Source organism: Copadichromis virginalis, linkage group LG23, assembly GCF_057382275.1.
Source record: "Copadichromis virginalis isolate Kocher_CV1m ecotype Utaka linkage group LG23, C_Virginalis_male_GT1.1, whole genome shotgun sequence".
NCBI classification, from domain to species: Eukaryota; Metazoa; Chordata; class Actinopteri; order Cichliformes; family Cichlidae; genus Copadichromis; species Copadichromis virginalis.
This window is the reverse complement of record NC_140639.1, coordinates 2,267,046-2,292,878: the sequence shown is the minus strand read 5'-3', so window position 1 is coordinate 2,292,878 and position 25,833 is coordinate 2,267,046. Positions and strand designations below refer to the sequence as shown.

Below are 25,833 nucleotides of genomic sequence, written 5' to 3'. Positions count from 1 at the left end.
GTGTTTTTTTTTTTTATTGTTAGGGATCTTTCTTCATTAGTCTAGTGTGTTTGCGTTATAGATAAAAAGCTGGAAATAAACGGAATATTGTGTCTCTGTGGCTGTTCTGTTAAAGGACACCTGCCCTCAAAATGCAAAACTCTGTCTCGTCACAAAATTGTATCTTCTGCAGAAAACCACAAACTAAACACGTAAAACTAAACGTGTGCTCGGACGCGTATTACTTCGCAGTTAAAGTCTGTACAGCCATTAAATGACATTTCCTGTGTAGAGTCGTGTCCTGCACGTGACTTTAAATCGTCATGAATTAATAGTTTCATCTTATTCTAGCGTGCGTTTAAAGTGACGACAAATGGGCGATCGTGCGGAGTTGCGCTGTTTGTATGGCACTTTTGGTTTGCACGGCAGGGGGAGGACCCACGAAGCCCGGTGGGCATAAAAAAGCAGAGGCAGAAAAAGTTGTGACAAGTTTTGTGACAGCGGAGTGAGTGTGTGCGCTCAGAGAGACGACTCGGAGCTCCAGCAGCAGCAGCAGCAGCTCGGAGGGGGAAGATGGCGCGGCGCTCCGGCCGTGCCACGTCTCGGTGTGAAGAAATACAAACAGATCCCAGAAAGATGGCAACATCTGCGGTTTGGTTGTGCTTGTGCCTCCTTTTTCCGTCCGCGGAGGCCGGACTGTACACGGCTTCGGACCAGATCGTGTTGTTAACTCAGGAAAATGTGGAGTCTATTTTGATCAACTCCACAGCTGCTATGATCGTGGAGTTTTACGCTTCGTGGTGCGGACACTGTGTCGCCTTTTCTCCGACGTACAAAGCCCTGGCCAGAGACATTAAAGGTGTGTACAGAGCAGCAGCAACATTTGAAAGCTTTCAGTCATTCTGACTCTCGTTGTGTTCACTTCCAGCTTTGCACAGCTGGTCTTGTTCGCTGCCTTAAAAAGAAACTTCTGCTAAACATTTTAAGGATAAAAAAAATCTGTAATTTAGTCTTTTTAAATATTTCCCGAGCTTCATCTCTGCGCGGAAATGATGAGAACACCAAGCTGCACTTTCCATCTGTTAATTAGAGCATGAGATCTAATGGAAGTGTTTTTATTTTGCTCGCTGCTCTCACGTCCTCTCCAACTCAGAGCTGCTCCTGCAGCCGCTGCCAACGAAAATCTCACAGAAGCATCCGAGCAAATATAATTAGGATGATGGTTAAGGACGAAGTTTCTGATGATGGCTGGGGCCCAACACAGTCACAGGGTATTTCAGTCCAGTGCTTTCACTCGCAGTCCACAGTGGCATCCATGGCTTGGCATGCTATCAAACGGCCTGCCTTGGAGGGATTAGGAATGCTCGCAATGTAATGATTTTACACTGGGAGCAGCACCGGATGAGCCTTGGACCTCTGTCGGGTGTGTGGACTCCCACGATCCTGCTCGTGAAGCAAAGTTTCTAAAATGAATATCAAAGGAAAATGCTGCTCACCTGTAGCAGCTGACAGTTTGCTTATAGCTAGAAGTTTTTATCCTAAAAGCCGTACCTTCTATATTGATTCATGGATCGAGACTAATTCGGGGCCCCATCCAGTGCTGATGGACTGTACACAGCAAAGTAGACTGTAAATAAATATTTACTGTGGGTCTGTCTCCCTCTGTTTGATGTCTGTTCAGAGTGGAAGCCGGCTGTGGATCTGGCAGCTGTAGACTGCGCTGATCAGGAGAACAGGGAGGTCTGCAAAACCTACAAAGTCCGAGGGTACCCCACAATAAAGGTCGTATGCTATATATGAACTGTCTGCATGGCTGTTTCTTCCTTTATGATGAGTGTTGTGTGGAAATTCACTCTTTCCACTAAAGCTGCTGATTATATGAAAAAGAGGCTGAATTAGGCATCCAAAAACAGTGGCTCACTGTCTTGTCACAGCAGGAAAGTCTCATGTTCGGACCCCCTGAGTGGCAGGATGTTTCTGTGTGGTTCGCTTGTTTTTACCCCTCTTTGCTCCTGCAGGTTTTCTCAGGAGAACCTGACTCCCATAGTTCCCTTGACTAAGCTTAGAGCTGTAGTTGGTCTCCAGGTGCTGCACCACAGCACGCTGACAATGAGTTGGAGTTAAGATCCTTACAGTGATCCACAAAGGAGAACATAAAGAAAGTAAACAACTTAGTTCTCCGAATAAATTAAATCACAATTATTCAGACATAAGAAATAAGAAAGTTGGAAAGAAATTGAAAAGGCAGTTTGTTGTTAACTCCTCAGTTTCACATGGTTGGGCATTGATATGGCTTTTATGTAACAGTTTGCATGTAGGGTGACCAAAGCCCCCCCTTAGATTTGAGCACACAGCATTTCTACCCCTCGTTCCCACCCCCTGTCCCACATACTGAGGCCATGTCCCACATTTAGATTTTGTTCTAGTTTTCAAAAGTAAACACTGTCAAATAGACTCTTTACCAAGTCTGGCTTTTATTCAGTAGCTACAACGAAAGCACGAGAGACCATCATCAGACTGTCACTGTTTCACTGCTCGTGCTGAAGTCACAGGTGTGCATATTTCACTAGAAGAGGCTGGAAACTTTCACAGAGGAAAAAGACATGCTGTTAAAATAAAGGCTGACACAACCTACAACTGTTACTCAGTGTTTTTGTCTTTCCCCCTCTCTATTCTGTTTTCAGTTTTGCACTGGGGAAATAATGACGTGTCAGTGTACGAGCGTACAAAAGCAGATGATTATCAGACACAGGGTAAAAAAAAAAAAAAAAGTAGCACATGACTGTTAGAAAACTATCACAGAAACTGCAAATTGTGTTATACAAACATACTCGTTGTCCTACATTCAGCTTGTTGGGATCTGCTCGCCGTGTTTGCATTAATGAATCCTGTTTAGAAATGAGTCCAGCACATTCCCCCGTGCAGGGGTGGCACATGGAGATGGATCCCATGAAGGTCCATGCTTTTCCTTCTCAGCTCTTCCAGCAGTGATGCAAAGATTTGATCATATTCTGCAGATGATGGTTAAACCTTTGCATGAGTAACGGTCCCATTTTTTACTCTTCGAATCAAACACTGTTATATTCACGGGTCCTGTTCTAGATTTTAATACTGTTGTAATTATGCATATTTGTTTAAGGCAGTATGAAAACAGTGTGTATATAAAAAAAACAATACTTTGTGTAGTTTGTCCTTTAGTAGTCTCAACATCAAGGAGTCATTTTGAAAACGTTATTCTTGTATTAGCTGCAGTATCTCGTCAGTCTGCCACATGCAACGTTTGCATGATCAACAGCCACATCGCAGAAATTCAAACATCTGCACTCATACTTGATTAGTCAGCAGAGTGTGTTCAAGCTCACGCATCAAAAGCCAATAAAACAAAGAGCTCCTTCTGTTTTGAACTTGCACTGGAGCTTTAACATCTGCTACTCATTTTAACCAGGAAGAGGTCAAGAGGAGGGCTGCCCCCCCCCCCATCAGATATTACAGAACATGACTTTGCTTCACTCGTAGCTGTGAGGCCCGTCTGATCACATCTCACTTCTCTCTCTCGTCTTTTCTTAACTGAGACCTCCCTCTTTGTTTTCTCTTCTCAGTTCTTCCATGCCTACTCCAAGCCTGATTATGAAGGACTGCCTTTTAGAGGTATTACACACAGAGAGGACACTCACCGAGCCTTCAGCTTGTTTTCTTGGAAACACCACCATAAGTTGTCTTGTGTAGTCATGGTGTTATTTCAATATGCTTAACCCTCAAACTTCCTCCTTTGTTTCTAATTATTTTGTCTTGGTTTAGCTCAAACGTGTTCTATATCCACTGTGCATCATTTATTTCACCAACCTAAGAGTACAGTTACCTGTTTTGGACTCGTTTGTATTGATGTTTTGGTAAATACGGATTTGTGTCAGTTTAAGATCATCTGTAATAAAATCTTTGCATTTTTGATTTATTTATTTTTAGAGTTTAGCCGTAATGTTCAAGACCTCCGTCACAAGATCTTAGACAAACTGGAAACCCACGGTGAACCCTGGCCCCCTGCCTGCCCCCCACTGGAGCCCACCAGGTAAACACACGAGCAGAAACACTAGTTTCTATAAACTTATTTTTATCAGCAGTTTTACAGTTGCAGTCTTATCGTCTGTTCAATCATCACTCACGACTGAAGCCAGCTGATGTATCTGCAGTAACTCCTACACAGTTAGGGGTTCGAGGGTTCTCATCTAATATGATATTATGATGTCTGTGTTGCCTAGCAACCACCTACCAAGGGGCTTAAACGACCAGCTGAAGGAATTAATGCGCATATAGCAACTTATAAAAGATTCTTTTAACTTTAATTTTACAACAATAACATCCACAAAATGTATTTCCACACGTCCCATACTTTTACAAGCATACAAAACATGTTTCCACAAAACGGGTTCTATTTCAATATTTTTCGCTCTTCTTTTGCAGTTCCTGTTACCCTGCCTTCATAAAATAACTTGTTTTGAATTCGTTTCTGTCCTCTTACTCGATTGTGTATGCACCTAAAATTGAGCCTTTCCAGTATCTGTCATGTTCCCAGTGTATTTTATTTATTTATTTTTTTGTTGTTGAACTTAATTCATATCTTCAACTTTCTGTGGATTTTGTAGTTTTGTTTGCAGAATTGTTCCTATAAGCAAAAAAAAAAAAGAACTGTTCACTTTAAATTTAAATAAGGGGTTAAAAAAGTTGATTTCTAAAGTTTATGACAAATTCAGTTTGACTCAGAAGACTCCCCATTAGATCATTATTACTACATGGCCGCCCTGGTGCCTACGCATGGCACACACGCATACAGTATACAGACATGTGAACTAAAGCACACATAGTTCAGCAGGGGAAGGCCCAGGAAGTCTTTCTCTTTGGGTTTAAAGTGAAAGCGTCATGTTAGAGCAGAAATTCAGAAATGCAGTTGGTTTTTTTGTTTGGGGTTTTTTAAGCAAAAAAAGAATTTTTTTTATTTATTTTTTCACAGGTGGAGACGATTTTGTTGTAAAGTTTTAGTATTTTAGGTGGAGGCAGAGAAATGACAGAAAGGTGGTGTTTTTGTTTGTGTTTTTCATTTAGTTTATTTTTACATTCTTGAAAAGCATGTAACACATTAAACACACGCAAACCATTCTGCACCCTAAATACTGTTATTATGACCTTTAGACACATAATGATTCACTTTTATTTATCTTTGCTGATTTTTAAAAAGTCAGATGTGGGTCTCTCCCTCTCCCTCCCCCCCCCCCTCCCCCCAGCCAAATGGAGGTCGACGTCTTCTTTGAGACGAACGATGTCAAACACCTGGCTCTCATCTTTGAAGATGCCACGTCGTACGTTGGCCGAGAGGTAACACGTCGGAGATGTGACTGAAACGCTCGCAGTGTTTGTTGTCAAACGGCGGCGTATTAACATTAAATAGGTCCGTGTTATGAAACATGGCGAGGTAAAGTGTGTGTGTGTTTTGTACGTTAGGTGACCCTGGACCTGTTACAGTTTGACAGCATTGCGGTGCGCAGGGTCCTGAACACTGAGGAAAGCCTGGTGACCAAACTGGGCGTCACAGAGTTTCCATCCTGTTACCTTTATTATCCTGGAGGCAACTTCACCAGACTCAGAGTGTGAGAGTCTTTACAGTATCTACTGCATGTCAAACTGCTTTTGAAAAAGTGACAAAGTTTATAAACACATTTTTCTAGTATAAGGAAAATGTAAGGGCGTTCAGCACGCTCTATAATAATACTGATGATCTTATGGAAAAAAATCAAAATATTTGAAACAACCCACACACTCCTTATCTAATGTTTTTACTCAGTTTGTCTAATCAACCTTGTTATTCACGGATTTCCTTGATTTTTCTGACTGATATTTGTTATTGTTCATTATTTGGTGACCTTGTTGTTTCCGTATAAACTCTTGGACATCGTGAGAATCGGCCAGAAAGTGAAAACATCTCTGTGGGTGGGCAGAACTTTGGACTGTACAGCACAAACATAAAAGGGCAGTTACAGGTCTTTGTATGACGTGTCCTTCATGCGCTTTGGCCTCGCTGTAGTTACTAGAGGAGAATACAGGTGAGAAAAGAGGGTAGCAGTGAGCACCAGTGCAGTGAGCACCAGTGCAGGCTCGCGGGCGGAGTTTCCACCAGTTTAGCACCACTATAAAACCGACCACACTATGTAAACACATAAGTGGAGGCAGCCAGCTAAAATGTGACAGTAACCTTGGCTAAGCACTAACAGAACGTAAGAAAGTCTAAGGCTCCAGTAGAAATGTCTGTTTCTCAGTCCAACACAGTTGCTCCTTGCCCAAAGCAATGAAACGTGAAACAGGCGCACAAAACGTAAAAATCTGATTTCTGCATTATTATAATGAGGCCGTTCTTTTTGAATGGCTGAGCTGAGGCAGTGAGCCTGAGAGAAGCACATGCATTGCTCACGCTGGCTGTGGAAACATCTGCCACCTCGTGAATATTGTGGAACTAGAAGGTCCGTGCCCTGCATGGATCTCCTACCTGTTTTCTTTCCTTTCAAACTGGGTCAGAGTTGCACAAACACCAAGTTTATTCCCCTTTGGTTGTCATTGTTCAACACGCGGCTGCACCGCTCTCTTCCGAAAAGCTTGGTAGTGTTCTCATTATCTGAACGCTATTCATGAGAATATTTTTAAACATCTGGCCTCTTAATGGGATCAGAGCATCAAAATCACTCCATTATTCACCATCATAAAGCGGCGCTGATCATTCCTCACCCTGCAAATTCATCTGCTGTTTATGCCTCTTTGTTTGGCTGTTTCAATAACTTGGCATGCAAAGAGGACTCTTTTTAGTTGACAAATGCAAAGAGGAAATGATTTATTGCTGTTTTATTTATTCACCCTCCATCTCTCCCCTTTCCAGCCCCCCTCATCTCCATCACTGTACAGAAGGGAGGTTTTTTAATTTCTTGCATGAAAACAATGCCATTGCTTTTCTGGCTTCACCTGCCAAACAAGCCCCAGCCACAGACGGCGACAGATGGCCTCCCATCATCGCTGAATGTCTGATTGATCCTGGGAGAGCACAGTGGTGTGCGCCTGTGTTTGCGTGTCTGCGCGCGAGCGTGCGGGTGGCGTCTCACATCCTTCATGCATGTAATGTGTGCTGGTCCCAGGTGAATGCATTCCCCCTCAGTTCACCCTGATGCCTGCCTGCCTGCCTGCTGGCCCTGGGGATCGCTGGATGAATGGCTTCCCCTCCACATCTGTACACTCCCACACACACGCAGGTGTAATTGAGTCCCAGGCTGGTGTGAGTAAGCGTTGGCCCCGAGTATCCATCCTCCTTATTACCATCCTGTTCAAGTTTTACGATGCTCTCGCTCGCTCTTTCTCCCTCTCTCGTTCCCCCTCCCTCTCTCTCCGTCCGTGACAAGGAGAGAAGGAAAATGAGGGGAGGATGTGAGGGATGGAGGGTGGTGAGCGCTTTAGTGGTTGTGGTTGCAGGGTTATCACATGCCTAAATGATCAGCCATACCTCTCTCTCCTACTTACCCTGGCACCATCTGCCTAGTATTTAAAATGCATTCCCGTAAGTGTGTAAAATATACGGCCGTGAAAAATACAGGTCGTAAAAAGGGTTTTATGGCGTTGGACTGCTGAGACAAAAGATTGAAACTGAAATAAAAAACGAAACAGAAAACTGCTTTTTGAGGTTCGCTGCAGATATGGACACGTTAATGTTACTCAGGTGTGATTGTTGCATTTCTCAGTGTGCACGTCTCTGCACAGATGCACTTTCACACTGAAAACATCCTGTATTAACCTGTGTAAGTGATGGCCTCACTTCTCCCTTTCTCCCACAGTGACATTGAGGCTCGTGCCTTCTACTCTTATGCCCTCCAGAGGCTACCGGGGGTGGTGCGGTCAGGGAAGCCTCCACCAGTCTCCACCGAACTCCTTAAAAACAACACAGAGGATCCCTGGAGACCGTTCGACAAGTATGAATGAGACACAACATCCACAAACATCTTTACTGACTCATATTTCGCCTTGATGTGATTGTTTGCTTTTTGCACTCAGGTTCAGGGTGTATATGGCAGACCTGGAGTCAACGCTGCACTACTCCCTGCGCGTTGAGCTGGGTGCTCAGTCTGTTTTCCAAGGGCGGGCACTGACTTCTCTCAAGGCTTACATCTCTGTCTTGGCCAAGGTACACTTAGCAGAACTTTCAGACACAGCAAGTACAAAAAACAGCAGATTTGTATTTTTTAAAGCAGTTTGCTCCTCGTTGTCTGACTGGATTTGTTATCTTGACGTATACTGACTACTGAAAACTGTTGTGGTCAGAAAAGCATTAAAAACTGTTTGTTTCTAGATATTGATAAAAATAAACTAAAAATAATCAATTTTAGCAAATCTGCTGAACATGAACTTGCTTCACCAGGCAATGTTGTAGCTCAAGTCCTGCAGTTGCAGCAGGTCACCACTAGGTGGAGATTGAGACAGCAGAATGTGGGTTAAAGCTGCAGATTTGAGTTCTCCTGTTCCAGCGTTTGGCTTTTGTTTTCCTTTGCATACGTTATTAACTTTGGTCTCCGTCACTTTGTTACAGTTATATCCTGTTGTGCGTGCTGTTGTTTGTATGCGCACTCATAAACACACAAACGTGTCAGAAAGCCGGAGTGAATGGCACCGACTAGAGCAGAAGTCCAAAGACTCTGGTGGGCATTGATGGTGCCTCTCAGGGTGCTTGCTGCCCACAGGCTCATGCTGTCTTCCTGCTTGTGGTTTCACACAAGCATTTCTGTAAATATTTGTGACCATGCCAGTCTTGTGGGTGCGTGCGAGTGATGTTTGTCTCTCATTGTCATTTGTTACCCTTTCCTCCTTTTTGTTGTTGTTGTTTTTCCAAAATATTTCAGTGTCTCCACTCTTTTTACCGCCCTGCCTTTGGCTGCATTCTTACACCTCTATTTGCTAAATCCTTTCTGTGTGAAGTGAGCCAGCCAGGCAAACATGTTGTGATGATGAGGCCTGACCTGCTATCCTGCTCCTGTTGGCTACAGACCAGCCTGTTTCACTGCCCTAGTCCGCCACCAATCTCTCTGATTATATCTCGCTCTCTAGGGAGGCATCGTAGAGAGCCATCTCCGTCAGTGTGTGTGTGGCAGAGCACTGTGGCCTCCTATTAGCTCCAGTTTGTTTAGTGAATAGCAGCAGGTCCCAGTGGTATTTTTAGCATGCCCCCACCCCTTACCAGAATGGAGCGGCAGCCCAGCGGGGCTTTGTGTTGCTGAGGAGGGCGTCATTGTTACAGCCGACCGCCACTCGACGGCCCTTATTGACATTTGACTGAGAGGTCTCGCTGCATGGTGAGAATGCTTTAAGCCAGACTCGACTCGCTGTTAGTCGTGGTTTGTGAGACCGGGTTGGACACGAGCGCAGGAAATGCCTGCAGGTCATGTTTACAGTGCAGCCAGCTGGATAATCTTTGACTCGCTTTTTGATTCGTCTAAAATCGCTCACTTTCAAACTGTTCTCTGCACCTTATTATTAAAGCGCTACGTTTAAAACGAAACACAAAAACACCTGAGCGCCACGTGTGAGTCATGTGATTAGAGTGAAAGTGACTCACGATGGCCTGACCTTTAATGTCAGTGTTATTTCACTCTGCTGTCATGCTCCTTAATCATGACTCTTTAATGTGAGCTGAACCACACAGTGAGTGGAAAGCTCCATGCACAGGCTCACGTGTGCCTACAAGTAAGGCTTTCAGTATTAATTTAATCAGCATATTCATTTGTCATTCTTCTGCGTATCCAGTTAATTGTCTAAAAAGTCTGAAAATTATAGTTTTAAGTGATTCTAATGATTGTTTTTCATCAACTAAGACAAGAAAACCAATAAATATATAAAACTGACTCTTATTAGACAAATAACTGTGTCCTGAGCCTCCTGAGCGTCTTCTTTCCTGGATTCGTTTTTTAAATTAGTTTGCTTTGTCAAAGAATCACACTTCCATGAATTCTTTCTTCTCCATAATCATACAATCATCACATCTCTGTGCCACATGTTGTAGATGGCAGCGTTTTTGCACCCAGTCGTAATATTACTAGATTTACTATCTTGTCAGGCTGGAGCCGGATTTATGAATCCTCTACATGTATATGAGGATTAAAAAAGTGGATCTTGGGAAGCATGAGAGCATTACAGCGAGGTTTTTAAGGATTACACCTCTATCCTGCTTTTCTCGAAAGAAGCCCTTCAGCCCAGAGGGGACAAAGGGGCTGAGGAATAAAACAAAGAATTAAGAGGAGGGGTTTAGTTTAAAGGAACACAGACGTCTGCCTTCTCACGCCACGGCCCAGGACATAATGTGTAAAAGTGCCTCTGCTGCCAAGATTGCCTTGGCTTTTCTTAAAATTAGCTGTCCAGATAATTATGAATCATATTACAGATTTAATGAGCATTCCCTCAGAATTTGTCAATTCGCTTTGATGTATTTTGTGTGCGTGTGTGTGTGTGTGAGGATGAGGCTGCTGTTTTCTGGTTTCCACTCGGGCACGTGTCTGCAGTAGATTACCGAGGGCCTTCACCCCTGGCTTCCACCCCCGGCCTGGCCTGGTCTCCCCTGTTAGAGCCAACAGATGCCTCCCTCTCAGGACCCTCACCACAAGGAGCTTGCGGTTTCTCAAGTGCTGCTGATACTAATCGGATCAGGAATGACATATTGCCAGGGTGAATGGGATTGTCATGGTCCAACTGGGATGGGTGCAGGAGGGGGTGAAGTGTTTGTGCACATTGTGCAGATACAGCGACAGATACAGATGAAGATCTCTGGAGCAGAGAGATGCAGAGATCATAAAAGTAGTAGCAAAAGAAAATCAATAATCAGCAGGCGTCCCTCATTCAGAATTTCATCCATAAATGAATCATTTTAATCGTCCTGTCAGCTGAATGGTTTTATTTTGTTAATATATTGCCAGTATAATTTCTCCTGATGCCAGCCTACTGTTGCTGTGAAAAAGAAAAAGCACACAATGACATTTTAGTTTAATAATTAACACATTTTTTAAACAAGGAAACTTGTTAAATGCTGCGGTGTTGCCTGCATTACTTTAAGCAGCTGTTGGTGAAAACTGATTGTGAACCAGGCAGGCAGGATGAAGCTTTATTTAGATCAATGTGAGCAAACCGAAACCGTCTGAGTCTCTTTTTTCTCCTTTTTAAATTTTCTTTTCACACGATTACCGAACCTGCACAGCTCATGAATAGGGCTGCTTGGTGATGCTGACCTAAACGCATTAGTGGAAAACATCTGCGTTTTCTCCTCTGGTTAAATTCATATGGCTGTTTAATGAGCTTTTCCAACCAGTTGGCATTCAGACCTCGGATCCACACCTAAACCTATTATCACTGTGCCTCCGGAGCAGCAAACAGCCTTTGTGCTGCTCTTCACATCCCAACTTTCCAACTTTGTGTACGTGTGTATGGAGGCGGGGCTTGGTGAGTCGGTCGGTCCGCTCAAAGCTGTCAGGCTACAGGATTCATCTGGTTTCTTTATTTGTAATTATATATTTATAAGTCAGTCAAACCTGCGCATGATGTCAGCTTTTTATTTGAGCTGGAGATCTGAGTTTCATGAACACCAATAAATTACTTAACAAGTAACTCTGAAACTGCAGAAAACCCTCCGTTTACCTCTGTATACTCAGTCAACTTGTCTATTAATGGATTATGAAAAAAGTATAGTGGAAGGTTGTGCTCAGTTATTAGTGCTTTATGTAAGGGACACGTGTTGGAGCAGGACTCTTTGCACATCGCAGCAGGTCTGATGAAGTGGGAGTAACGCACAGATCAGTGTGTGTTTATATGCAGGCGTGTTCCCATGAACACATCCTCCCCTGCTTTGTTGTTCTTGCCTCGTATTGCTTCCAGAGGCCCAGTGCGTTCGTAAAAACGGGATAAGTTGTGGAAAAAAGCTTTACTTGCTGTGTCTGTTTCTGAGAAACGAGACGTTATCATAACCTATTCCAGAGAGAGGCTTAATGTAAGAATAGGAAGCACATTAAGCCAAAGTTTATTAAAGCGGTCTTGTCTGTCTGACAGTCACCGGGCAGACGTGTTTTCTGTGTGTGTCTTAAGGCTGTCATCACTGGTCTCAGACACCCATCAGCTGGATTTCCTCTCCCGCTTCGTTTACCCACTTTGCTAGTTACAGTGTCACGTTTCTTTACAGCTGTGCCTGTTGCCAAGGTGACGTGAGGAGTAAGCCCGAGTGAGGAACACCTAAGTGGTTGTTAGTGGCTTAGGAAATGGATCTTAATGAATGAAGAAGCTCAAGCTTGGCTTTTGTCACATTTACTGAAATTCTTTAGGTGCTGAGCAGGAACAAACCTTAAACCACAATCTTTTGTAAAATATTAGGAAACAAATGTTCTACCCGGGTGAAGACGTGCGTTTCGAAGAAGCCTCAAGACCCGTGTCGTCACATCTTCATCACTACATTATTTTTTCTTTCCGTAGCTTCTTTCTAAACCAGAGCTACAGGGTGTTTTTATAAGTAGACATGTAATAATTAAAGATGGTGTAAAAATGTTATCTTTAAAAAAGCCAAACTTCTTTTATTCTTTTTAAACAGAGATAAAAGTGGTTTGCTCTAAAAGTAAATCTAATCACTGAGGCTAAAACCACGACTGCGTGCTCCCCCTTTGTTTTAAACCTGGACATGTAGCAGCTCTCTGGGGGGTCTGGGGGCCGTACAGGGTGTTTGGAGATTTCAAGGTAATCAGCAAAAAACTAAATTTGACGTAAATGGGAAGCCCGCAGTGTTTTCCATCAAACTGCATCATTTAGGCATGCATGCAATGACTTCCAATAATCCTAATGATCTGGAGGTATTATTCAGAAGCGCTGCTCAGACCTTTGCAGGATTTCTACTGCTGGTTGAAACTGAGATGTTGATTTGAAAACATGTTTTGGCTGGTGAGTGGCTCTATCAGAAACATGTTCAGGAGTTGGGTTCTAATGAATCAGGCTGAATTGGATGTAATGGATACAAACAAATGTTTCATTTAAGATGGATTCTTCTGGCTCTAGTTTAAGTTGCATGTTTAGCTCATAACATGAATTAAATTAGTTGTAGAAACTTTGTGCAAGCAATTAAATTTCAGCTGGAATCATTATTGCATTAATGTAATCTACACTGCAGTCTAACAACACAAATGTAATTAGAGTGAGTGACATGCATGAAATGAGATTTCTGGTTCTCGAACTACATATACAGTGACAGCCTGAGTGAGGAGCAGAGATGGGCGGTAACGCGTTACTGTAATCGGATTACTTTTTTTCAAGTAACGAGTAAAGTAAGGGATTACTATTGCAAAAACGGTAATTAGATTACCGTTACTTTCCCGTAGGAACACTGCGTTGCTGCGTTACTAAAACCGTGATTTTTTTTATTTTTTTTGGCGAGAACGTCTCATGACAGTGACGTAAGCGAGTGCGCCGTTAGTGACAACAGCTGTGTGCAGATCAACAATGGATCATATCTCGAGTGCAGAGAGAGTATGAGCGTGCAGCGTTTAAAGCGTGGAAGTACTGACCTTACTTTGAGTTTGATTCCATAAAAAGTGACAAAAACATTAGTGTCCGCTGTGCGTGGGAAGAAAACTTCTTTTTACAGCGAAAAAACCCCTAAACTTCCAACAAGCACCGAGTAGCTATGACGTAATGGGAAACTCACAGAGAAACTCGCGGATTCTTCCACTGACCGCGGCACACCTGCACCAGGGTAACCCTCCGCCTACCGCACTCCTGCTTTACAGGTGAAAATAGAGCAACAGGACCGCTGAGTCTTTGACTTTATTTATTTTCTGCTGTGTTTTACTTGCATCTATTTGAAAGACTGAGTGTAAACACACAAAATATTTTATTTTATGTGCTGGAATGTGCAGAAAATAGGTTTAAATGTTAAACTAATTTCTTCCAGTCAGAGAATGTTGCATATAATTAAATTTTTGCTTGATGCATAAAGTTAAAAGATTAAAACTAATAAAACAAGTTTTAAAAAGAGACTTTTCCATTTGATTACATTTTGTATGATGGATTATGCAGAAAAAGTAGAATTGGGCTGAAAGATCTATCACTTTATCACCTATTCAGGTTGTAAATTGTGTTTTTAAAAAGTAACTAAGTAATTAATTACTTTTGAAAATAAGTAATCAGTAAAGTAACGGGATTACTTTTTGGGGGAAGTAATCAGTAATTAGTTACTGATTACTTTTTAAGTAACTTGACCAACACTGGTGATATGTCTCTTATTCCAGTAATGAATCGACGGATTCAAACCTGCAACTGTTCCCCAAAATGCCCTTCATTTTCTAGTCTGTTTACTGGAACTCAGTAGAGATGTTTTCCTTGTTTGTATTGCGAACCATGAATATGTTGTGCTTTGTTCTTCCTTAGTACTTCCCAGGCCGTCCTATAGTGACGAACCTGCTGAAGGATTTAAACTCCTGGCTACAGAAGCAGACTGGAGATCGCATTTCATACGAAGCATTTAAAGAAAAACTGGAAAATGATGCACAGGTGAGCTCTGACAGGGACAAATTATACATTATTATTATTATTAAAATGAATTTGGTGCATCCGAATCATTTGTAGTAACGTTGTTTATGTCTGTGGCGTTTACTGGTTTCAAAAATAGTTTGTAGTTTGCAGACTACATTTAGAAAGTACATAAATGCAAACAGAGCCAAAGCAGCCAATGGAAGGAAGGGAGAGGAGAGAGTAGCAGACAGATGAGCAGCTGCAGGGAGAACAGAGGGCAGGTCATCACAAAATACACCCAGACTGATGTCCGAGCGTCTGGCTGGGAGTAGCCTCGTCGTTCTGCTTAGCCACAAGGTCACTTGTCAGTCTGGACACTTAATCAGTTCAGAGGCAGCACAATAATTTGTCAAAGAAATGCCAAAATGGGCATAAAAATACATCTTAAAAAAAACCTTCTGTACAAGTATAGGGGTAGAAAAATACTCTTAAAGATGAGCATCCAGATGTTGCCGTATCTGCTTTGCGCTTGTCTCTGTGCTAGCGCATGCAGCTGGAAATCTATGTGCTGTTGTCTTTGGAATGAAGCCCGCGTGCCTCCGGCGTACAGCCGCTCACAAATTGAAAGACTCACTTACTTACATCATTAGCTTTTAGCAGGCAAATCAATGGATCAATGAATCAATGGGAAGGTATGAATAGACTCCGCCTCGGAGGAAATGGACTCTGCACCAAATCTTTACTATTGACATCTGAGTAACCCTGTCAATCAAGCCAGTGATGGCAGTGCAGTGCAATGAGCGCAACGACTTTATGTCAGAGAAAATATGTTGTTGAATTCAACTGTGGCTCGTGGTTAGAGATGCAGATAGCTTCTGTTCATTAGTGGAGGGCTGAGCCATTAACCTGAGATTGATCAGGAAACTCCACGCAGCTGCTTTCATTAAGTTGAACGGATCTCGAGATACTGGAGAGACTCTTTACTTTTAGAGTTTTGTCTCATTTAGAGGAAAAGCCTGGTGATACTTTCCAGCTTCTCTGAACACTAAGACGCTTTCTTTCCTTTGAAGAATCATAAAATGGGTCTCCCTTTTGTTGAAAACCCCCCCACATTTCCTAAAAAGCTGAATAGCGTTTGCCAAGAAGCTCTAGTGACCACACGAGGTTAAGTAATCATTTGTTCAGGTCCGTTTTCATCTGCAGAGTCGGGCCTGTGCAGAGGTGTTTGCAGGGGTTTGTGCAGAGATGCAGCAGATCTCATGTTCACTGGAGTAAGAGGTCAGCGTGCAGGTTTATGATAAATTAGGCCTCCTGCTTTATTTTAAAACAACGAGAAAGAAAATGTGATTTCCTTTATTTAGCTTGTTTGTTTCCTGTCCTTACTTCACATTTACCGGTAATTTGATTTTTCTTCTGTTTTTCTTTTTGTTTCTCTCAGTCTCCAAACTCGACGCTGCCAGACGGCGTGAGGTGGGTGGGCTGCCAGGGTTCACAGCCCCACTTCAGACGTTATCCCTGTGGGGTGTGGACTCTCTTCCATGTTCTTACTGTTCAAGCTAACAGCAAAGGCTCAGGTACAAACACAGTTTGTGTTGCAATGAATTAAAAGGTCATTGAGAGGTCAAAAATGCAGTGGAAGACTGAGGATGAGAGAGCTTTGTAAACACATGAGCTCTGGTTTGGCCTTTTTCCTTCCCAACAGTGACCTGATCTGACAGAGATGAGTTAGTTTATATTTTTATTTTTAACAGTTCAAATTGAGCCTAATTGTTTGTGTGAAAAGGGATTATTGTAGATTAGTGGAATGTGAGTGGTTAATAAAAATAGGAGGCAGATGACCAGAGGCTCCGCTCCTGGCAGGGACGTTAATCTCCCTTCAGTACGCACAGAGACAGGCACACTCAGATACATCCACACCGAGGTTAATCCCCAGGTTTACAGACCATTATGTGACCTGCAGATGGACTGGCCAAAAATGGTGTCCATCTGGCCCACCGCAGACCACCACGGCTTAAAAGGCGCATGCATACACACTAACACACACTTCTGACTATCAGAGAAAACATCATTTATCCATATCTGCATACACCCGTACAGTATCAAAGGTGTGTTCCACAGGCCTATCGTTATTTTCATAAAGGGCTCAAAGCTCCTGTCCGTGCTCTCACCAGCTGATTGGTGAACATCTAAAGGATCTGCTAAGCTGAGGACAAAAGCAAACGGCTAAAGGGAAATATGTTTGCGGGCTGCTGGAGTCCTGAGACAACAGCCGGGCCACCATTCACATAGAGCGTTAACGGCCTTTAATCTCCAGATTGCATTATCCCATTCATCTCAATATGGGGGTTAACCCAGCTCTGGGTGACTCCTACGTAATCGTGGGAATCCAGCGGGTGCTGGATCCTCGCTGCCACTGGCACACCTTCAGGAGGTGCATGCTCAGGTGCGTTTCTGCAGCTGTGACCTCATTTAGATGTGCCTGTGATTGTGAGCGACTTTGGAGGAAATGACAGATTTAATAATTGCTACAGTAAAGTTGAATTTAAACGTATTGTAATGTATTTTAAAGGATTGTGCACTGCTCTGCTTTTCCCCTTCAGATCCTCAAGAGGTGCTGCGTGCGATGAGAAGCTACGTCCACAACTTCTTTGGCTGCAGGGAGTGTGCGGGACACTTTGAGAACATGGCAGCAGAGACTCTGGAGCAGGTGACATCACTGCCCACAGCAGTCTTGTGGTTGTGGTCCAGACACAACGTGGTCAACAACAGACTGGCAGGTAGGAGTTGGCTCGGTCATCTGTCGCTTCTTTGTAGAATCTTCTTTTCCCTCTTTCAGCTCTCAAACTTTAATGATGTTAAAATGTCTCTGATCTTCTATCGTGGAACTAACTTAAACTAACATACAGTAACACGGCTTTAAATAAAAGTGTGAGTCACGCCAAAGCGAGCATGGTTTCACAAATATTAGATAAACTAACAGAAAGCCAAGTTGTATGAAACCCACAATTTAAAAAAAGATGAGAAATGCAGTCCAAGCCACCAGTGTTTGAACTGGTGACGTAATGTTTAAGAGATGTGTGTGAAAAACTGAAAAACCAGTTTATTTGTTTAAATATGGAGATGATAAAATGAAACGTTCAGGTGGTTTATCTGACAAACAAGCACATTTAAGATGTTGCACTTGTTGCATTATATTTGCATTTTTCATTACTGGACCACATGGATTAATCGGTGATTAAAAATAAATTGATGGTTTGTTGCTGCTTCTGCAATAATGTACGTTAGATCAAAGTAAGTCTCTTTTAAACTTTACTTTACTCCATCCCACTTTTCCCATCACATACTTGCCTCTTTCTTCGTGTGTGTGTGTGTGTGTGTGTGTGTGTGTGTGTGTGTGTGTGTGTGTGTGTGTGTGTCCAGTTAGTCTCTGTAATATGACTAAAAGAGGCTGAGGGGAGGAAGGATGGATCCTCAGATCAGACACCAGCTGTCACCACGTCTTAGCCCTCCAAGTATCATCTGCTTCCACCTCGCCCATTTTCTCCTGACCCCCCCCCCCCCCCCCCCCCCCCCCCCCGCCATCTCCCATTCTCTCACACCCAGTGTACCCCCACTGTTGTCTGAATGGCCCTTCCTCATTCATAATCCATGCCAGATTATGGTTTTATATTCTGCTTAATCAAGTAATATCTTTTACTGCTGCCTACAAATCAAATCCATATCTAATGTTGAACATAACTTTCTCTGTATTTCCAGGTTTGTCCGTCCTTCTCGGTTCAGCTTTCTAAATATAATCTTTTAGTTTTCGCTGTGCTCTGTCAGCAAATTCCTCTCTTCACATCAGGCACGAGTGCTAAACAGAGTGTCTCTCCTCCCTCTTCTGTGTTCCTGATTTTATTAGGCGTGGCGTGGTCATTAACAGCCTACTTTGTTAAATCACTGCCTTTTGTTTGTGTTTCTGTGACTGCCCCCTCTTCTATCTGAGGGACAGCTTGTGTCCTCAGCAGCAGAGGCCAGCAGTACACCGTCCCCGCGGCTCCTCAGACAGTTAAACACCATCTAACCTCCCCCTTCATGCATCCATCTTTCCTCTTCTGTAGCTTACACTCTTTCCACTCACCATCCCCTGGGACTCATATCCTCTGCTTGACAAGTAATAGTGCAGCATCCTCACAGGATGCGTCCCCCAGGAGCCGGCCCGCTTTGCGTACAATTCCCAGGGTAATGTGCGACAGCAGGTGGCAAACACCATGACACAAGCCACACACACTTCCTTTTTTTTCCTCCCCTTTTTCCTCTGTATGGGTTAAGTTGTCGCCGGGGGGGGGGGGGGCACTGAGGTTAAATCGGGCGAATCAGGAGGGGAGAGCGAGGGAGGAGCCGAGGGTTTGGCAGCGTTTGCTGCAGTGAGTGGCGGCGTCTCCCCGAGGAAAGCGCACTCCATCCACTCAACCCCTCCCCTCCTCTTTGCCTAAAGTGGAGCTCTTTAGCAGGCCTCCCCGCCCCTCCTTTCAGAAGCAGCCATGCATGAAAGAGCAGCTATTTGTAAAGCAGCCCAACAATTAATTTAGCTGGCAACAAAGAGGCCCCAGGGCCCTCGGCCTTCTTGCACGGGCAGAATTAAGACTGGTGGCAGCTCAGTCCTGTTGCTGCTTGTCAACAGCTGAGACTGATTCACATTTCTACAGATGGAAGAGCACTGCTGCTGCAGCGGCTCCAGCTGCCTCCTGGGATGTTTTTGTTGGTTGTGGATGGTTCCCCTAAAATTATATCGCACTTTTTTTTTTAACAGTAAGATCAAATGGAGAAAAAAACAAACAACGAATGATGCATAAAAATGTTCCTGATTTATTAAAACCATCACTATTGCTTCTGTGTAGTTTCTGTTTTTGTTAACGCGTCGTTACCCGGACATTGTGCGAGCACAGCTACGTCCTTTATCTGAAACGTTGGTGTTTTCGCGTTTGCTTTTTCTTGATCCACACAATCTATTCAAGATGCATCAATACTACTGAGGTTTGCTGACCCTTTAAACAAAATCACAAGTGCATGTCAAATCAGAATCCGCTTGTTGTGCACGTCCCAGTAAACATAACGCGCACACACACAGGACGACAGCTTGGTTAAATAGCATAAACTAACTCAAACATGCAGCTATTGCAAACAAATAAGCAAATAATAAATAAAAATGTCAAGTTCAACTTTTTCAGCAACATTTTCTTTTCCCAAAAATATTTGTCCAATAAAATCTTTCCAGGTAATGAGAGAATTTCATAATAAAAGTATAGATTGCATAAAAACTTTGCTATGAAATGATCTAAAATTAGCAAAAGTCAGAAAGTAGTTCCATAAAGAGCACGTGTCACCTGAATGAATCGGGCTACATGTTCACACTTTTCAATTAAAACAAGAAATATTGATATTTATTATCCAACCCCAGCAGAAACTCTGATATACAATAAACAATCCCTAAATGAGTTTTTCCTCTCCAATTATTTAAATAAGCATGAAATCTTGACTATTAGCCCCCTTCACTCACACCCCTGCACCCCATGCTGCTGGCATAGCATGTGTGGTTGCAGGATTATTGCTGAAGAAGCTAGTTTGACGTGCTGAACAATACATATTTATACCTGATGAATATGTATGCCTGGCAGTGATGACATCTCTGTGACGGGCTATTGTGGCAATCTGGATATGGCTACTGTGGCTAAAGTCACCCTGGCTGCAAACGTGGCGAGCTGATTAGACTAAGGAAGGAGATGCAAGGCATACTGGATGTATGTGCACGTGCACCCTCACCTGCTGAAATGTTTAAAAGCCCCCCTTCACTCTCACTCACACACAGCCACCCATTCAGCACACAGTAAAATTGATGTATCCTTTATGTAAAGTACTGTATGCAGAGTACAAACACCCATGCATATGACTGAGATTAATCTTGAGCAGTGGAGAGAAGGGGGAGTAGAGGTGGTGGTGGTGGTGCTGCAGGAGGATGTAAATTGACAGTCCTGCTGCTCTGCACCCCCCCCCCCCCCCCCCCCCCAACACACACACACTCAGACACACAATGGCCTGCTGGTGACAACAAGCAATTCATTACTAGATGCTGCCCTGTGTGTGGGTGTACGTGTCTTCTGCCAGTGTGTTTGCAAGCATACAAAGGCCGAGTGATGTGTGAGCGATGAGCGGCGTTGGTGGGCAGCGGCTACATAAAAGAAAACACGTTAAAGGAGAAAGTTTCTAATTCATTAGAAGGGCAGCTCCCCGCTGAGGCTGCTCTTGGTCTCATGTTCAATTTGGAGATTGGACTTTGCTTTCAAAGGGGTGTAAAGGGACAAGACAGGTGGTTCAGAGCACCAAGGTGCCTGAAAACAGGGTGGGTGTGTGTGTGTGAGTGGGCGGGTGGGTGGGTGCGCGTATGAGTGGGGATGCTGTCCACTTTGGCCACATCTATTATCTCACCATCCCTCCCACTGGGACATCCCAGAAGCCCATTGATCATTGTTAGACCCTGTCATACGAGCGCGCACACAAGTGCACACAAAAGTATCAATCCATAGATTACATGCACACACACCCAGACAGATGATTTACATATAGACTCTTAAATACATACATACACATATGCATATAGGCACTTAGTTTTTACGAGCACTGTGACAAGATCAAATGGGTTCAGCGCAGATTGCATCCAGTCCTCAAAGCACTTACATCCTGCTGTCAGCGTGCACCAACAATAGAAGAAGCATCTGACTGGAAGTCGCTTCATCTGCCACAGACAGTCTCTGAGTTTGTTAGTGTGACTCTGAGGCTGTGAAAGAAGCCACTGAGACGGTCTGCATTTGTTTTTTAAAAATCTCTTGAATGCTTGAGTTCTGTCAGCAGTGTGAATACAGAAAAAGTCTGTTTTCATGGTAACATTGTAACGTTAACTGTAAGATTTCTCTTTGTTGTAAAAGGGATAAAAAGGATATCAGTAATAAAGTGTAGGACATCTTTCTGAATGAAATGGTCATAAATGTAGAAGGAAGATGTGAAGTTTACTTCTGAGGCCTCTGACAGTGAGGTGCATGTAACCTGCAGTGATAGTTGATCCTGATTTCCTGTCTGTTGTTGCACGTTTGATATTCTCCCAGTTACAAAGTGCTTAAAACTCCACTGTGCGATCTGCTCACCCTGTTTCTTTTGCAGGTGCTTTGAGTGAAGATCCTCAATTTCCAAAGATCCAGTGGCCTCCGCCCGACATGTGTTCAGCCTGCCATGCAGTAAAGGACAACGGGGAGCACACGTGGAACCTGACGGAGGTTCTCAAGTTCCTGTTGACCTACTTCTCCTCCGACAGAATCCTCACAGGTTTGACTGAAAACATTTTATGAACTTCAAGAACTTTACCAAACTGGGAGGTCAAAATTAGACTGATCCAAACATAAATTTAATAAAAAATGTTGTACCTGTTCATCAATACCTGGATGCCTGTTACACATATATGAAGCAGCATTGTTTACTAATTGAATTTTTAATGCATTTAATGACTGACTGCTAAATTTCTAAGTGTAAACTAGTAACTGTGTATCTTAAGATTCTGAGAAGATTTGGTCCTAGATTCATAGAGTGTAATTTTTGGAAAGTTGGTGAAGGGAGAACCACGTATGTTTTATTTGTTTTGGGTTTGTTGCCCTTTTCCCATCAGACTACCTGGAGAGTGAAAGCCAGATTTTGGAAAAACAGAGGGAGAAACATGCCAGCCAGCAGGTCGTTCACATAGCTGAGAGACACGCAGAGAGAAGAGCCAGGGAGGCCTTGGACTTCAGAAAACATCCTCTGGAAACAGAACCCACTGAGCAGGAGGAAGAGGAAGAAAAAGGCGGGGAGGTGGAGGAAGAGGAAGAAGGCCCACAGGATGAAACGGCAGCAGAGGAAGAAGAGGAAGATGAAGAGGATGGACTAGCAGGTGACATGGTAGGAAGATCGTCTGAGCCAACGCCTTGGGCCAAGCCTGAAATGGAGCTGGGTCGTGGCCGGCAGCAGGCTCGGAGGAGACCGAGCTTTGTGAGAATGAGGAGAGACCCGCAGGAGGACATTGTGGATCTCGACTCGTTTGTCAACCAGCACTACAAGGCCAAGGCGCTGCAGATGGCTACCTCCACCCGAGTCAAACGACGCAGCCTGCAGAGAAAGGAAGAGCAGGAGCCCGGGCCGGTGTTTGGGCTCGGCATGGAGCTGGGCGCAGGGTTGGGGATGGTGGGTCTGGAACCAGTGGATGCAGGCTTTGATCTGGATTTTGCGCGGCCAAGGAAGCGGCTGCAGAAGCGAGACGTGGCGGGCCAGTACTTTGGTCAGGAGGCTGAGCTGAGGCACAAGGGACGCTTGATGTCCGTGTTGACCATTGGCTTCTCGAAAGTGGACATCAGCTTGTGTGTCTTCCTTTATTTCCTGTCCTCCCTGTGTCTTCTGGTCATGTACCTTTTCTTCAAAAACCGCCTCAGACGACGGCGGCCTAAAATCTCCGTCCCCTGAGCCAACATGTGTGCTAATTTCACCTGAGTCATAACAAAGATTAACATTCATTTGGTTAATGTCTCCTAAGTTTGAGCGCACTGCACACAAATATAAAATGCTGTCCTCCATAACTGTCCAGTTAAATGTTACCTGCAGTGACACATTTTACTGTGAATTTCACTATTTTCTGTCCAACTACAGACGAGGAGAAGGGAAAGTTAGCAAGTTACTTTAAAAAAATCAGGACAGTCATGATTTTATTTTCCGTGCAGCCTGCAGGGAATTTCATTCTTTCCACACTGACTGTGGGAAAAATGTGTGTTTAGATGTATATTTACATGAAATAAAGGAAAATCAGTTTTTGTCACCACTTTAAACCCCAGTATGAGCTGAAATGTTTTCTGTAATCTGTGTGATATAGATACAGCGCTTAAAATGTATTAGATCACCTGTCATCAAAAACAAGAAAACACAAATGTTTTAGAAATGTGTCAAAAAGCTTGTTTATAGCTAACAGCTGTCATTTATTAGGCAAAATAAACTAAATTCACATTTTTAATCCCAAATTTGAGCCGACAGTGGACTCAGAGAGGAGTCAGAAATTAATCGGGTAAAGCATCAAACCACCAAAACATTTTTTTTTCTGCAGGAATTCAAGCAAATAGCTTTAATTTGGTGTCTTGATTGGAAAATGTGCTTTATTATCTTATTATTGTATTTTTGTTTGTAAAATGGTAAATCTGAAAATTCACATGACAATGAGTTTATTTTCAGTTCATTTTTATTTATATAGCACCAAATCACAAGTCACTTCAAGGTGCTTGATATTATAAAGGTAAAGACTCTACAATAGTACAGAGAGAACCCCACCTATCAGATAAACCCCCTCTGAGCAGGCACATGGGTGACAGTGGGAAGGAAAAACTCCCCTTTAACAGGAACAAACCCCCAGGCAGAGCCTGGCTGAGAGAAGAGAGACTGACTGGGGGTGATGGGAGGAAGACTGGACCAATATCATTTTGATTCAAGAGCTTGCACAAACTGGCGGATTAACAGAAACACAGATGATTTTGGAAATGACTAATACTGTTAGTTATGGCATAAAGCTGTACTGGGTGGTCTAATAAGTTTCAGCTGTGTTTGGTTTTCTTTCACTTTTGGTGGATTTTTAAATTTACTGCTTTTGTTACTGTTTTCTGTCAGATTCCCTCCTTAACGGTGTTGTGTGGCTGAGAATTTAGTCACATTACGTTTGTTTTGGTTGCTTTTTCATTTCAGTCTCAATTTTGTGAATTTTAACGCACTAACGGTTAAATGAACTTTGAGTGATTCAGAGCAGTCGTGTTGAATCTTAAATTATTGCTGAAAACTGTGACTCGACCAGAGAGAAGCAGATGAGCTGCATTGGTCCAAATTACACTTGAGCTTGACATGATGTCTTTGAATATTACATCACACTGAGTCCACGTAATAGCCACTCTGGTTCTTGAAGTGGAGTGAGGGATATGTTCACACTGGACGAGGATTTGGATTAATCGGGATTTGTTTTGTTTTTGTTTTCTTGGCTGGGGTCCATGAATGATGAAGCGCTGCTCTTCTTCGATGTTTCCATTTGCTTTGGTCTGAATCAATAAAATTATTTTTGATAACGATTTTCGTCTTTTGTTTCCTTGTTCTGACGTGGCGGTCGTGTTAAACGCGTAAATGGCGTCTGTGTTGTCTTTAATGTCGAAATATGTTTTTGTTACAGGTTTGAAAGTGACTTCCTGTTGTTCTAGGTCAAAACAAAAAACAATCAGGACATGGCGAGAAGGAGAAGGGTGTTACATGTAGAAATGGGGGTTAAACCATGCAAGGTTGAAGGAAAAAGCCTGTTGCCATCTGCTGTGCAGCGCAAGCTAAATCCTAACAATTTCATTGGGATTATAGCAAGTGAGTAATCCAGCTTTCCTTTAGGACTAGAGAGGAGAGATTACCCTTGAGGATTAGCTCCCAGCAGATAATAAACTTTATTAAAATGCAATCGGCTTTCATGAGGCTTCTTCCATCCTCACACACACACACTTGGAGGTGGGCTCTGCTAAGGAAGGGCAACGGCAGACCCTCAGGGGCGGTAACATGATGGGATAAGGGGTGGATGAAAGGAGTACTATGGGGGGGGGGATAAATGGATGGATGGATGAGGGTTTGATGTTGAGATCACAACGAGCACAGCTGAAGGACAACCAAAGCTTGATCTTGAGCTTTGTGTTTCCTGGAACGCCGGCTTGAATTCCCTCGACTCCTGCCCCTTACCTCCACCTTCCAACCTGTCACCAAAGCATACGTGGATAAAACCTCTGATCTTATCCTATAGCCCGTTCTATCCCTTCATCCAAACCATGTGTTCAGCCTTTGCAGTTTTGATGATGACATAGGTGAGTTGAGGCAGTCAATTTCTCTCTCTCTCTCTCTCTCTCTCTCTCACACACACACACACACACACACACACACACACACACACACACACATAAAATAGGGTGATTAATAGCCCCACATTAAAGCAGAAGAGCATCACAGCTGAGCAGCTGTGGTTGTGTGACTTAATCAAACTCTCAGGTACTTTCAATGAGATCCTCAATGACACATTATGATTGCCAGAATGGATCGAGAAAAGCAGTTCATCACAAGAAACCTTCCTTAAGTTGTTTATTTATGCCTTTTATCCAGTGCACCGTGACACTTTTTAAAATATCAGCTGGGATGGAAGACCATCAGAGTGAAGCAGGAATTATGTATCCTTAAACTTTTTGCACATCATGAAAA

At 43.3% G+C, this 25,833-nt stretch overlaps 1 protein-coding gene across 1 annotated transcript; it reads left to right on the top strand.

The window, feature by feature from the left end:
• Positions 1 to 364: 364 nt before the first annotated feature.
• Positions 365 to 24,680, top strand: qsox1 (quiescin Q6 sulfhydryl oxidase 1). Its single transcript, XM_085447356.1, has 13 exons — positions 365 to 838; positions 1,661 to 1,761; positions 3,579 to 3,627; positions 3,943 to 4,045; positions 5,256 to 5,346; positions 5,473 to 5,618; positions 7,839 to 7,973; positions 8,056 to 8,185; positions 14,443 to 14,565; positions 15,965 to 16,100; positions 17,127 to 17,303; positions 21,721 to 21,882; positions 22,220 to 24,680. The coding sequence occupies exons 1-13, from the start codon at positions 553 to 555 to the stop codon at positions 23,044 to 23,046; spliced, it is 2,466 nt and encodes an 821-aa protein (XP_085303482.1). The 5' UTR covers positions 365 to 552; the 3' UTR covers positions 23,047 to 24,680.
• Positions 24,681 to 25,833: the final 1,153 nt, after the last annotated feature.

Excerpts from the sequence above, each read along its gene's own strand:
- qsox1 (XM_085447356.1), top strand. The coding sequence starts at position 553 with ATGGCGCGGCGCTCCGGCCGTGCCACGTCTCGGTGTGAAGAAATACAA. Across the intron at positions 1,762-3,578 it reads GAGGGTACCCCACAATAAAG|TTCTTCCATGCCTACTCCAA; the intron begins GTCGTATGCTAT and ends TTCTCTTCTCAG. Across the intron at positions 16,101-17,126 it reads AGCTAACAGCAAAGGCTCAG|ATCCTCAAGAGGTGCTGCGT; the intron begins GTACAAACACAG and ends TTTCCCCTTCAG.